Here is a 13,558-nt window from a genome sequence, read left to right on the forward strand (position 1 = left end):
AAATGAAGTGTGTGCCATCAGAGCTTATCTAGAGGCTGCAGATTCCTCCAGTGCTGTTTCAATGCTACTTAAATTTGCAGATACTGAGTAAATCTGTTGAGAAGGTTTTGTGTTCACAAAAGCATATTAAGAAAGTCAGTATTGAAAAAATAAGTAAAAAAACAAGAAATGCTTTAAATCCACATATGTAAAGGAGGATGTATGGCATCCCCTGTTCCCCTGATGGGTGTCTTACTAGGTTACAGGAAGGGCATCAGTGGTATAAAGCTGGTTTGACTTTGTTATGTACTTTGCGCAGTTTAAATATGCACATGAAGAGAGTTGCACATGTTGTGACGTGTTTCGCTGTGAAGGTGAAAAGCAGAAATCCATACTGTTCCTGTGCCAGAAGACACACACACACGGCGGCGTGTTCCTGGACTGTTTTCTGAGCTTTAATGGAGTTGCCTGTAACAGAGTTTACCCAGCACAGACTGAGTACAAGTGACTCTTGCCTCTGTTTGCCTGAAGCTCCCAGGGCCAAACATATTGACCATCATCTGTATTACAGAGTGAGATGGTGGCCCGTTTTCCCCAGTTTTCTCTCAAAAGTCTTCCTAAGCATATAGAGGCCATCGCAGCATTCTGTCAGTCTTTTCCAGCAAGCCTTGGCCACGGCAGTGTTCCCTGCCACCTCTCTGAATCATTGCCAGTTTTTCTTGCTAGGTAGTTGTTCACTTCTGCTCCTTGGGATTTCTCTGAACTCCCTCTCTTGACCAGGTGCCTTTCTGTATATTCCAGGAGGAGGCGGCGGCTATCTAATGATCAGTTAAACAGATTGTAGATTCTGAAATTCTTGATGAAGAAAATGAAAGCCACGTTGGTTACCTTCAAGCAATACTTTAGCAGGTTATAAGGTTAATATGTGAGAGTAATTCAGAATGTTCTTTAGTATATTTGATACTTGATTAATTCTTGCAGTTAGCTGGTTTTCATTTGAGCAGCATTAGCAAGTGAATGATAATCTTTATCTATTCCTCTCTTAGCCTTGCTGCATCACAATATCACACAGCAAACAACAGAAACTAATATAATCCCAAAAGTAATATAAGTAACAATAGCAAGCCATCAAGCTGTTTTTGTTGTAATGTACTGCTTTTCTTTTAGAATTTTGAACTTCTCACGTTTCTGACCAAATATTGCAAGAGCTTACTTCTGGAATTCTGTAAATTAATGGTGCATACCTTTATTCTGGCAGTGCTGGATGTCAAATTTGCATTTGATGGAAAATAACTTTTAAATGCTGCCCAGATTTCTAGACTGAGAATCAGAATACCTGTTCTTTCTTTCTGTATGTCCAGACAGTGATTATTGATTATGGTAATCATAATTACAGAAACAAAACATTCTTTGAGAATGTCTGTAGGTCTTTATAAAATGTCTTATTTGCTCTAATCAAGTTTCTTTCTCGTATTTAATAAATTCCCCTATGGTATTTATTTAAGGTATAGAAGAAGATGCATATATTCTTCCAGATGAATTTGCCTTTTGTACAGCATTGCCGTTGATGAACCACAAGAACTAGTAAACTGGCTTGTTCTGTTTCACATCTTCGCTAATGATTAAACCTGGAAATATTTGTGTTTCCCTCTGAAGTGTTAGGCATCTGTTTTGCAAAGATGTGCACCATGCAATGTTTTTAAGGAACGTATTTGGAATCCAGTCAAGCAATTTTAATTAATACAAATATATCTGCATGTACTAGTGATGCAAAATTAACCATGAAAATGCTCTTCTCAATACTGACTTGTATTGTTATTAATGAATAAAATTTATCTAAGTAGCATCTAATCAGTATAAATTTATCCAAATCAATTGATTGTATGAAAACATAGTTAATTAAAATACAAACTTATTATTTAAGGAAATCAAGCAGTTCCGGATTGAACTTGCTATATTTTAAAGTCCTAATTATTTTTAAATCTGAGAAAAAAGCCAGTGTCTTTACAGTAAGCGTAACAATGTCACTGTTACTAAAAGTGCCTTTGAATTTCTTTTCTTTTGTTCTATAAACAAACAGTGGGATCTTGACTCCACAGAAGCCAGTGAAACTTTTGTCACCAGTTTAAGTGGGCTTGAGATTCCCCTAGAATGTGTTAGGTGCAAAGCTGATATCAAGTACAAAAATAGCTTTCAGAAGAGTAATTTCTCTTACAGTGTTTCTGTGAAAATTATAATTTTGTTTGACATTTTAAAAAATTGCATGCATGTGCACAATCGATACAACGTATTTTAATAACAGAACTTAAATATCATTGTAATTAAGGAAGAGCTATAGAGGCTTGCCTAGTTGATAACCTGTTCTACGAAAAACTTTACAACAGTTTACACTGAATCAAGAGAGAATGAGTTCCTCTAACATCTTTGGTGCAGCTGCCCATTGCTTTAGCCATGGCTGAGATAATTAATGGGGTTCAGGAGCAGTATGTCCACGTAGTTTGTCCACAGGGCTGCTGGGTAGTACAGACTGTGTGATTAGGCGGCTGTGGTCTATGTGCAGACTGTGGGGAAACCTCTCCATTTTAACCTGAACAGCAAGTGATGATTCAGTTTCCTTTCCAGTGAAAAATTGTTTTAGGAGCTACTCCGTGTGTAGGAACAGTGAAAGACAGAAATGAATGCTGTTGGTTCCTGAAAGATTATTAATTAAAGCTTCACAGCTCTTCAGAAGGCTCAGTGGAAAGGGAAGCCTTCATGCCATCCTCTCTTCTGCAGGTGTTTTGTGGGAAGACCTTTGCAGAGTTTCTGAAACTAAACATTGCCAAACTTGCAAGCACCTGAGCTTGATTCTAACATGTAAATGGATATGAAATTGTGGTTGGATACTTTTTAGTATTGGAAGCCCACAGATTGTAAAAATTCATGTAAATAAAAATAAATTTGCTCAGCAGTTTAAAATTGAACAAAGCCATTCCTAGAGCCAAAAAAGAGAGGTTTTGTACCTTCTTTGCTATTTTTTTTTTCTTTAGAAGTTACGATGAACGCTGGTGCTGGAGATAAAAATCAGTATTATCATAACCTCATTTGCAAAGCCACAATAGTGGCTTTTTTTAATAGGGTGTGGCATACTTCTGTAATGTCATACATGCAAAATAATTAGAGAAAAAAACATTTTCACAGCCTGTTTTAATCTATTGGATTAGATGAAAGTAAAGATTTTCATTTTTGCAGTGTATGGTTAGGTAAATGAGCAATTAAATTTGTGCTTACTTAAAACCATAATAAAATGCTACAGCGCTTTTGGGATGTGGACCTGTTGTGTTTTCTCTGAATCTGATTCTGTTGTGCTGGTGTGTGTTTGTTTTTGTTTTTTGTTTGGTTGTTTTTTTCTTTCCCTTTAGGAAGGAAGAACTCGTTGTGCTGGTGTTTGTTTGTGTTTTTTGTTTGGTTGGTTTTTTCTTTCCCTTTAGGAAGGAAGAACTAGAGAGGAGGTAATTCAGAGCTCTGGAAAACTGAGTTTGAACACCTGAATCACTTTGGAGTAGGTAGTGTTCACTCAGGCATTCTAAAGAAATTCAAAGTTGAAATAGATTAATTATTAGTTATAGTATGTAATCTGACACTTAAAACTGCCTCAGAACTAGTGACTAATTTGACTAGTATCCACTTTTTAAAAAATGATTATTGGTTGAAATGACAGACCAACACAACTTATTTGTGTATAGGACATGCTAGTTGAAATCTTGAGAAACAGGAAAGAATACAGTATATTAAGGAAGAGTTATCACAGCATTAAAAAAAATGCATTGTAGATATTGAGATCAACAGCGTGAGGATATGTATTATTACTTAAAAGATCTTATCCCTTCGTTTCCTCTCTTTCATTTGTCTGCCTCTTTAATGTGATCATATCTCCCTCATTTTGTTTTGCAGTGTTAAATACAGCTTTTAGCTGTTCCTAAATAGAGTCCCTCTCTTTCTCTGCTTAAAAGACAGAAGTAATTTTCCCCACCTGTTACAGCTTGAACGCATTTTCTGTGAACGCAGCTGACCTAATATTGAACACGATTTCTCATGAGGGAGGCCTTGCCAGTGTCTTGTGCAATGGTCTGGGTACTCTAACATCTCCTCTAGTCTAGTGCAGGTAGGGTGCCGGTGGGTGAGTGTGGGTAGCTGCGTCCAGCCTGAGTGGGTAACTTTAAGTACAGCACTGTGCTGTATGAGCCCTTTTGCTCCGGTCTTGGATAGCTGAAGAACCTTTGGTGCTGCTTTCTACGTCCGCAGGTGAGCGCGGCCATGGTAGATCTGCCACATCTCTTGTGTCTAACAACCAGTCATTGACATGGTCTGCCCTGGGTAAATCCACCTAATGTCTAATTCTGTTTTCTTTGAACATCAATTTCCATAATTATTCCTGTTTTCAAAGTTTGTTGTGTGTCAGTGTTGGGTAACTTTTTTTGACCCTACAAGCTGCATACCGAAACCTTCATATAATTCAGAGCCATGGGACATTAACCATAAATGTTGAGGAGCCAAAGAGAAAACGCGAGCTGTTGCGGTTCCATCCTTTCAGTCTTCTGTGGTGGAAATTGTTTTATCCACCTGCACTGATCACTTAGGCTCTTAGGAGTTTGCTTCTAGTTGGGATACCACCTTTACGTGTCACAGTCCCTAAATTTCCGGATACTGTTCAGCGTTCAGGCTGACCTTGCTGAAGCTAGTCAGTGTAAATGCTCTCCATCCAAGAGAGGTTTCAAGGGGGATTGTTCAGAATTTTAATGTTTTTTTGTTTTACAGCTTTTCACTGTGTAAATTGCTTGGGGTTTGGGTTTTACTATTTAAATGTTTAGGCATCAACAGGCTTGCAGTTCCTTATTTTATACCTTAATCTTTTGATTCAACTGTTTTTGTTTGCAGATGTTCACAATTTGAAACAAGATTGTAATTAGGTAAGCTCCCTGGTACTGGCAAACTACTTTTGCACTGCCTTTCTGAAAGGAAAAATACACACTGCTGAAAACTGTAATTGAAATAAACCACTCTTTATTCTTTGCTGTAATTACCATAAATGTAATTCTGAGCACAGGTGGGAATTTTCTATTAATAGCATGTATTTAGAATAAAAAAGAGAAAATGGCAAGGAATCATGCCAACATTTTTTCCAGAAGAGTTCTACAATTACTTTAGAAAGGGCTAGTAACAAATAATTTCCTAAATGACAGGGTTTGTTTTGGTTTGTTTTCATTTATGTGTTTGCATGTTTGCATTCTGAAGCTATTTTAAAATTTTAGTATTTTTAGTATTGTATGTTTGTATCTTATTTCCAAGGGTGCCTTCCAAACTCCTTTTTTGTCCATCCTCACTGCTGAGCTACATAAATACTCCCAGGTTTACTACTTGATTGGTATGTATTCCATTAATACAAATGACTTACTGTGCTACACAGCAAGCACACATAGACCCTGAGAGACCCCCCGAGTGGTGACAATATTCACAGCTGTTCCGGGAACAATTCTTTAACTCCAGTGTACGCAATCTTAGTTCATATCAATCCACTTACTGAGCCTCTCCTAAACAACTGAAACTTCCAGAGAAATTAAATCACTGTCTATAAACATGCCATCCTCTGGCACAATTTTGTGTCTTGTGTGAAGTAATATTCCTTCCCATCTGATTGTTCCTATCAATCAGATAATACCCTGAGGAATGAAGACTTAGTCTTTGCTATACTTTTAGCTGGTTTCACTGCAGATTTTATTCTTGTATATGAATGTGTAAGCACTCTTAATATTGGTATTGTGGGGAAAGGAAAGAGGTTCACAAGCTGACTGAATGAGAGAGATGATTTTTTCTTTATGTTTAGATGGGTTGTTTTTCTTTCATTTTTCTATCATCATTTGCTTTTGCGTCATGGGTCAGGATACACAGTTCTGTCTGTCTGCTCTGCCCTGCTGGGTCAATATTTTATATACAACTGAGATAGAAATATATGTACTGGCTATTTTTTCTTCTTTCCAAACCGAGTCTTGATTCATCAGAAGGTAAAGGGAAAATAACTTTTAAAAGCTCTGAGCTTAGAAGGAAAGGATCAGGGGTGTCAGGGGCTGAAAGAGAACCATGACAAGATGCCAAAGGTCTGAGGATAATCCTGAACAGTAAATCCTATGGGCTATTCACCAGGTAGCCTTATCTTACAGTACCCTGTCTCCCTACCGAAGATGACATTGTCTTTGAGTGTATTACTTCTGAAATGCAAGGGACCGACTTCTTAAAAAAAGAAGGGAAAAAAAAAAGTTACAAGGATACTAGATAGAACCACTGTCCCATTAGTCTTTCCCCAGTCATGCTTCTGCACACCGACAGCCCAGCTGATCAGCAGATGGGGGCAGTTGTAGGCTCTGTGGAAGGACACACAGCTCTTCATTGACTTTCTTCTATTCCTCAGGCAAATTTGACCTTATGGTAATGGGGATTTTGCTTTCTTCAGAAGATGACATAGCTCAGAATAATTCCCTTATTGAAAATTTTTCTGAGTGTTTCACAGTCTAAGGATTTCTTCTTTGAGGTGAAATTGGTATTTGAGCATTTGCACCTTCTTTATGCTGTCTTAACGTCATCATATTTTTTTGTTTGGCGCCTCTCTCCCCATTTCTGTGTATAAATAATCTCAGGAATTTTTGTCACATTCAGGTAAGCTGATCTCAGAGATCACCTCTAATTCTGCTCTTAACACTACATTCAAAGAGTTTGTGTGTGTTCTTTTGGTCAGCCCTGAATTGGTCAGGGAGTTGGACTAGATGATCATTGTTGATCCCTTCCAACTGAAATATTCTATTCTGTTCTTTCCCCTCCAAGGTGTAGTACTTTGGCTTTATTTGTGTTACATCTCGTTCACTGTTTGTTTTCTAAGTCATATTCTCTGAATGAATAAATAAGATAGCAATAGTTTTACAATAAAAAATTGGTTTTTGTTTACCTGCAAATTTTATTCATGTATTACTTCTTGCAGGCCACTGGAAGAGATTAGTCTGTAGTGTGATTACAGCAGGCTTTGGGCTTTCATCAGTTTCAGTGGGAGTTCTATGAAGCCCTGATGTTGAGCCCATATGAGCAATATGGGTCCTAATTTCTCTATCTGCAGTACCTGCTTCTGAGTTATTCCCTGCTTTGTGTGTGGAGGCGTTATAACAAATTTTAAAAACCTGGTTTAATCTTTCATGTATTTTAGGATCTTGACAGCGCTATAATAGGGAGACAGAGTTTGGAGATGGAGATCAGAAACCTCCAAGATAAACTGGCTGCTAACCAGAAAGCTTTGGACGCCTCAAAGTGGGAACTGCACAATCTGAAGAAATCTTCCAGTGAGCTGGATGGAAGCTTGAAGAGCAGCAGAGAAGAGGCCAGGACTGCTCAGAGCTCTTTAGTGGCTTTTAAAGAACAAATTGCTACCCTGCTCAGCGGTGGATCTGCAATAGTTAAACCTTCCAAGAAGGCCATTTTGGAGAGGATCCAAGAAATAAATTGCAAAGAGGAGAGTAAAGAAATAGTAAGTCAGCAGCTCGCCCAATGTATGTATTTATTCTGTTTGGATCCTTTTTCATTTTATTCATCTGTTAGAGTGTTGTTTCCTTCTGCTTAGGTTTTGAAATTACAGAAACTTTTAATTTTGTTGTCTACTGATTTGAGATAATAAGTGAAAAGCATCTATGTTTTATTAAGTAGTAAGAGGTCAGGAATGAAATTAATAATAGATGCTGTTAACAAGAAAAGACATGGAATGGTCTTTCAGTTAAGACATTGAAATTTGGTTTCAGTGCCACTTAACGGACATCAAAAGTGGCTGCGTGGTCACTATGATTTAGTGGAACATGTGAACAAGTATGGATTTGCTGCTACAGTAGTGACTTCAAAGACTGACCTGTTTCTCAAAGCAGACATAATTGATGAGTTGCCCCAGGCAACTTCTTTCCCTCCAATCCTCAAAACCTGCACCTAAAAAGAAAAAAGTATTTTTACACTTACAGTTGAACATTGTTGAAACCGTAACTGTTCACCATCCAGGAGAAAGGCAATAGGAAGGCAGCTGGGTATTCCAGTGCTCTGGCTTGAGGGGTTTTGGCTGGTAGTGTTCGCAAAGGTGTGTCTGCATGTACAGGTAGAGAAGGGACAGCTCAGGAGGAAGGTGAATCATAATACAGTCTGACCAATGTCAGTATCCCCACACTGCACTGAAGTTTCTCACTTGCTTACATGGGCATGTATTAATTTTGTCAGTGAGGACTATTATTTAATTAAAAGTCACACACTAAATCAAAAGCTGTTTTCACTGAACCACTGAAAAACAACTTATGTGTCCTTGCCAGATTTTAAGATTCTAGCATCCTCTGCTGATGTGATAGTTTTTTATGTTAGCAACTGTTTTTGTATTCTGTTCAAGATTGGAAATAGCTCTTGAAAATATCCCTGTGCATTTTGATTAAAAATTTTGTTAAAAAATACAAAACAGCTCCCCTATACCTTAGTTTGAGAGTCAGTGTGCCAAATTTCAGTGAAAACAAGCTTTGTGAAAATTATTAACATTTGAAAGTGATCCACTGAAGTGGAAGCGTGGCAGCAACTTTTTAATGTAGAAGCTCTTTACAGTTTTGCTATATGTCATGGAGTCTTGCTTCCATAAGCAAAATGCTTTCAAATTGAAATCTAATGAGAATTTTATGTGCATGTGTGTTTGTACTATTTGGTGTTTTGGCATACAGTACACTCTGTTGAGTTGTTGATTATTTTGAGAACTGCTGAGAAAGGGAAATTTAAGTTGACTGGTAGCTATTGAGTAAAAAGGGTTTACTCCTGGGAATGCTTTCAGGTGACCTGCTGCTTTTGTAAGATTCAATTGCGGCTAAGTCCATTTGCATACTACATTGAGCAGCTGTTAGTCTCTTTGTGGATATGCTACAGTACATGCATAGTGAATGCTACTTAGTTCTTATTGTTCCTGATTTTATTCCTAAATATTAGCTTTACATGCTGGGTTGCCCACTTGATCGTCCTGCAGACTGGTAGTATTGGGGAGGATTCAAACTCAGTCTTCATTTTGTTGCAGATAGGAACTTTTCCAGCTGCTTGAGAGGAATGTGACTGGTTGTCCAAGTAACAGCGTTGCTTGGAGAAGTCATGTTCTGTTACAGAGAACTACTGTAAAATATACAATAATCAACTATTCTTTTTCTAAACAGCTGTGATTATTCTTATTTAAGAGGTAAAGAAACTGATGTTCGGAAAAAGAGGTAGTTTTCCATAACAGTGTTAAAATCCATTTATTTGTGTGCTATGCTCTAACCTCTCTCTCTCCCCCTTCCTCCCCCCACCCAAGACCTGTTGACTTTTGCAATGGAAAATAACTCCCTTTTTTTTGGGGGGGGTGGGGTGTCTGAGGATGGTGACAGATTTGGTTTTCAGTATAATTGCTATCAAAATTAAATATATGTGCTAAAAGGAAGCCTTTGTTACTAAGACAGAGCAGCTATCAGATCCAATCTGCTGCTGTCTAAATCTGTGCTTTGGAACTAAGATGCTGGTCTTAGTTGCCAGCTTTTGTTCGTTTATTTTTATATAGTAGAGGGGCTATGTCAGGTATGTCTAGCGTAGCATTCTGCCTCTGCCAGCAAATACAGCAATTGCCTGCTATACTTCTAGCAATACTCCCCCAAAATGCTAGTCCTTTCTAAAAAAAAATTTGTGGCTCGGTTTCCTGAACCATAAATATTAGCTTTAAATTTAATATTGCATGGTGAGTTTGGTCATTGTAGTTGAATGAAGAAGTTTTGTGGATCATTGTATTTGCTAAATATGTTAAGTGATGAAGCTTTTGTGTTTTACTGCTATGACTCATTTGGAAAAATTTATTTGCATTGCCCCAAAGTGAACTATGATTCTAAAGCAGTGCCAGCATCTATTCTCAGAAGAGTTTCTACGTTAAGATTAGGGGCTTTGAAATAACTAAGCTAAAATGCCAGTATTATTCACCTATGAATCTGTTTCTAATAGAACATTGACTTTATCATCAAAAAGTTGTTTTACAGTGAACTGCTTTTCTTTCTGCAAATCAGAATTAAAAAAAAACATTTTCTAAGGCTCCATTTGTAAGGAATATACATGTTGGTATATATGTGTCAATCAGATTCCTGTTGCATCTCTGGGTGGATTTCTTTCCAGGATTTGGATATAACATCAGTGTTAGGATAGGTATGCTATACTATCAGTCAATCAAGAAAAAGGTTAATTGTTTTCAGGTAGGATTTCTTATAGACCTTTCAGTAAACTGTCCGGTCTTAAGTAAAAGACCCACAAACATGAGTCATTAAACTTCTTGGCAGGGTAAATTAGCCTGTACTGTTGCTGCTGCCCAAGCTAGCTTGTTTCAAAACAGCCCCTTTGTGGCTGCAATCCAGCAGCAATGCCAGGACAGCTAGGTATGAATCCAGCAGTCAAGTGCCTTGCTGCTGGAAATTGAAAATGTGCTAATGAATGCGCTAATGTATAATGCGGAGGAGGATTACAATTAGGTCTTTCCTTTCCCTGAGTAAAGATTGCTTCATTTCTGTCAGGACATTGCTGCAAGCAACTTGCCTTTGCAAACTAGATTAGTGGGATGAGGAAAAGACGGTGCAAGAATCTGGGAGAAAGAGGACTCTCCCTGTTTGAGTGTTTTGATGCCTTCTCTAAACAGGTTTTGGTTTTTCATTTTTAAATCATCACTGCAGCTCCTCTGGGAGTTTTGTGTATAGGATTGTATACAATAGATGAACTGGCAAAATGTTCATCTTTACATCCAAGCCCGGTCAGCTATGTCTGGCTTACCTCTGCACATGCATCTGTCAAACAGAGCTGTGAAAAGTTTAAATTTTAAAAGGCCTGTGAGAAAATTACTGCAACTGCTATAGTCAGGCTTCCTCTGAAACTGCTATAGTCAGATTTTCTGTGAAATCTGAAATGGTCTTGAAGATTGTCTCCTAATTATGGTGATTTTGGTATCTTGAAGGGCATCTGAGTTAGTCATAGTCTGTATACTAGCCCTTAGCATTAACATTAGCAAAAATTGTAATTTCATTTGAAAAAAATCGGCATATACTTTGACAATGTCCAGTGACAGGTATTCTATTGCAGGATTAAGAAACTGCTTTGAATCGGTGTCCTAATGATCTCTTCAGCAGTTATAGTAAGATGTGTATCATCTGAATATGTTTGGACAGCTCTTGGATGTTTTTGTCATTTATTATTTGCAATATACCAGAGGGGTTCACGGGCACCTGGAGTTGATGGCGAGCAAATGTTCTCAGTTCACACAGAGCTCAGCCCTGGTACAGGGTCTCTGGGTTCAGGTCCTTTCTGTTGACAAGTTTTGTTGCATGTCTTTTGCAGCAAATTAAATTCATATGGCCAAAACTGTTTCTCTTGACTACCTACCCATCTGACCTGAGATACGAACAGCTGATCTGATTGTGGATTGTCTTAATTTTATCAGGTTTTGTCATTGCATATTGATATACAGACTCTTAAATGCCAAAATTGATTAGGCTCTACTACTGCTCCCATTAAAATCTCCTGTTGTTCTCGTTTCTTAATGATTTTTATGGCAATGTCATAAATGCATATTTAGTTTTAGGGATTTATCCACTTTACCCTTCCAAACAAAATAATTGAGTGGAAAATAATCTGGGAAATTAAATTAAACGTTGATAAAAGCAGAGTAATATACGTACTGACTTAGGGCTGACCAAGAAAACCCCAACCAACTAGAATGTGAGAAATTATTAGGAAAAAAGTTGAGAAGAAAATTAAAAGCATAATTATGCCACTGTATAAATCCATGGCTGCTGCATTCTGAGTAGCACACACAGTTATGATAATTTCATTCAAAAAAAGGGTCTTCAAAAAGTACTGGGAAGGGCCATGAGAGTGTCTAGAGGCTTCCATGCAAGGAAAGAGTCAACAGACAAGAATTTTTCTGCTTAGGATGGTGAGTGCAATACAGTAAAGCAAAATACAAGTTGTAAGTACCATGATAAGAGATGTGGCAGCTCTAATGCTTTTCAGCTGGTAGAGAGCCAAAAAAAAATTTGTACTAGGTGCACACATGTTTGTGCATATATAGGTACATATAAAAGAGTGGAAGTTTAAGATAACATCTTAAACACCAAACCAGAACAGTATAGCTTATTGATTGTCAAGATAATACTAAGATGATGAGAATATTTAGTTGTTATTTTGGGAAAGAGGAAAAAAAATTGCCACCGTGATGTGAAGGACTTTGTAACTTCATCCTACACACTGCTTTTTTGCACTCATCCTAAGTCCACCATGTGCCTGTCTCTGTGACTTTTGGGCTGTTGAGGGAAATGCCCTAATGACTGCACAGCTGTAGCCAACTTTATGTTCTGGTGTGCTGTGGGGCTGGGCCTGGTGTTTGTACGTGCCCTCTTAGCACAAGAAAAAATAAAAGCTTAGCGCAAGAGAAGGATAAACTTCAGGAAGATTTTACTGAGGGTTATTTAGTTGCAGCAGGGATGAACCCCGCTGTCCCCAAGGTAGGAGCTGCCCCTGGAAATGAGTATTTGCAACTTCTTGTAACACAAGAAATAAAAGGTCTTTGAAATTATCTGGTAGCCACATTAAAACAAAAAGCAGGGAGTGTTTTTTTGCAGGCTGGCTGATCAAGCTGCACGAGTCATTGGCAAAGGAAATTGGGGAGGTTGGAACTGCAGGACCAAAAGCGCAGCCTTTGTAAGTCGCTGGATACAGGCATGGGTGGGTAATAAGGGTGCAACTCTATTTTAGGAAATCCCTAAATTGTTGATTGTCCCTAAGCCAAGGATGATGGTTACTCCAGGATGCTCTGGAAGATAAGCTGACAGCTTGGCGGTTTTGTGGTCTCACCTTCTATGGTATGATCCCTCACCTTCTCATGTTTCTGGCCCTTTGAAGCCTGTAAAAGCCCCATGCGGCTGGGCTGCGCCCAGAGCCGCTTTGCAGCCTGATAAAGGGGCTCTGGGTTCTCCGGCAGCAGCGCGTCTCTGTGGGCACAAGTTACTGAAAGCTTCCCCCCCCGCTGAGTGATATGTGATGCAGAAAAGCATAAAATGTGTGTGTGGGTTCTTGCAGGTTTTTTTATTGTTTAGTGTTTTCTACCACTGTACGAGCAGCAGTAATTTCTCTGCATTTTTTAGGTGGGTTGGGTGCAAACTACTGGTTGTATTTAATTGCAGTCTAAGTTGGAAACCTTTCCGTGCCATTAAAATTAATGGGAGTTTTGTGTGCTTATTGTTCACTTTATTAACAGGAGGCAAACAGATGCCTAAAATGGAGAGACTGCTTGGAGATGAGTGTCTGAACACTGAGTTACAAATGCAACATAATCAATTATGTAACCAAATAATTATAGCACAGTAAGAAGAGGAGAGAGGGAAAGAGGGAAGCAAGCAACTTTTTGGATAGAACTGTCTTTCAGTATTTGGCAGTAATGTAATCAGATGCTTTCAAGCATTTTATTTATAAGGAGTTTACAACTTAAAATCCTTTTCAT

At 38.2% G+C, this 13,558-nt stretch overlaps 1 protein-coding gene across 1 annotated transcript in view; it reads left to right on the top strand.

Moving 5' to 3' along the window:
* Positions 1-13,558, top strand: part of CCDC170 (coiled-coil domain containing 170) — a 62,606-nt gene that overhangs the window by 36,733 nt on the left and 12,315 nt on the right. Inside the window, exon 7 of the mRNA XM_009281414.2 lies at positions 7,208-7,525. Coding sequence (XP_009279689.2) covers positions 7,208-7,525 — 318 coding nt within the window. The remainder of the gene's footprint in view (positions 1-7,207; positions 7,526-13,558) is intronic.

The sequence above is a fragment of the Aptenodytes forsteri genome, unplaced genomic scaffold, assembly GCF_000699145.1.
Source record: "Aptenodytes forsteri isolate BGI_AS27 unplaced genomic scaffold, ASM69914v1 Scaffold82, whole genome shotgun sequence".
In the NCBI taxonomy this organism is placed as follows: domain Eukaryota; kingdom Metazoa; phylum Chordata; class Aves; order Sphenisciformes; family Spheniscidae; genus Aptenodytes; species Aptenodytes forsteri.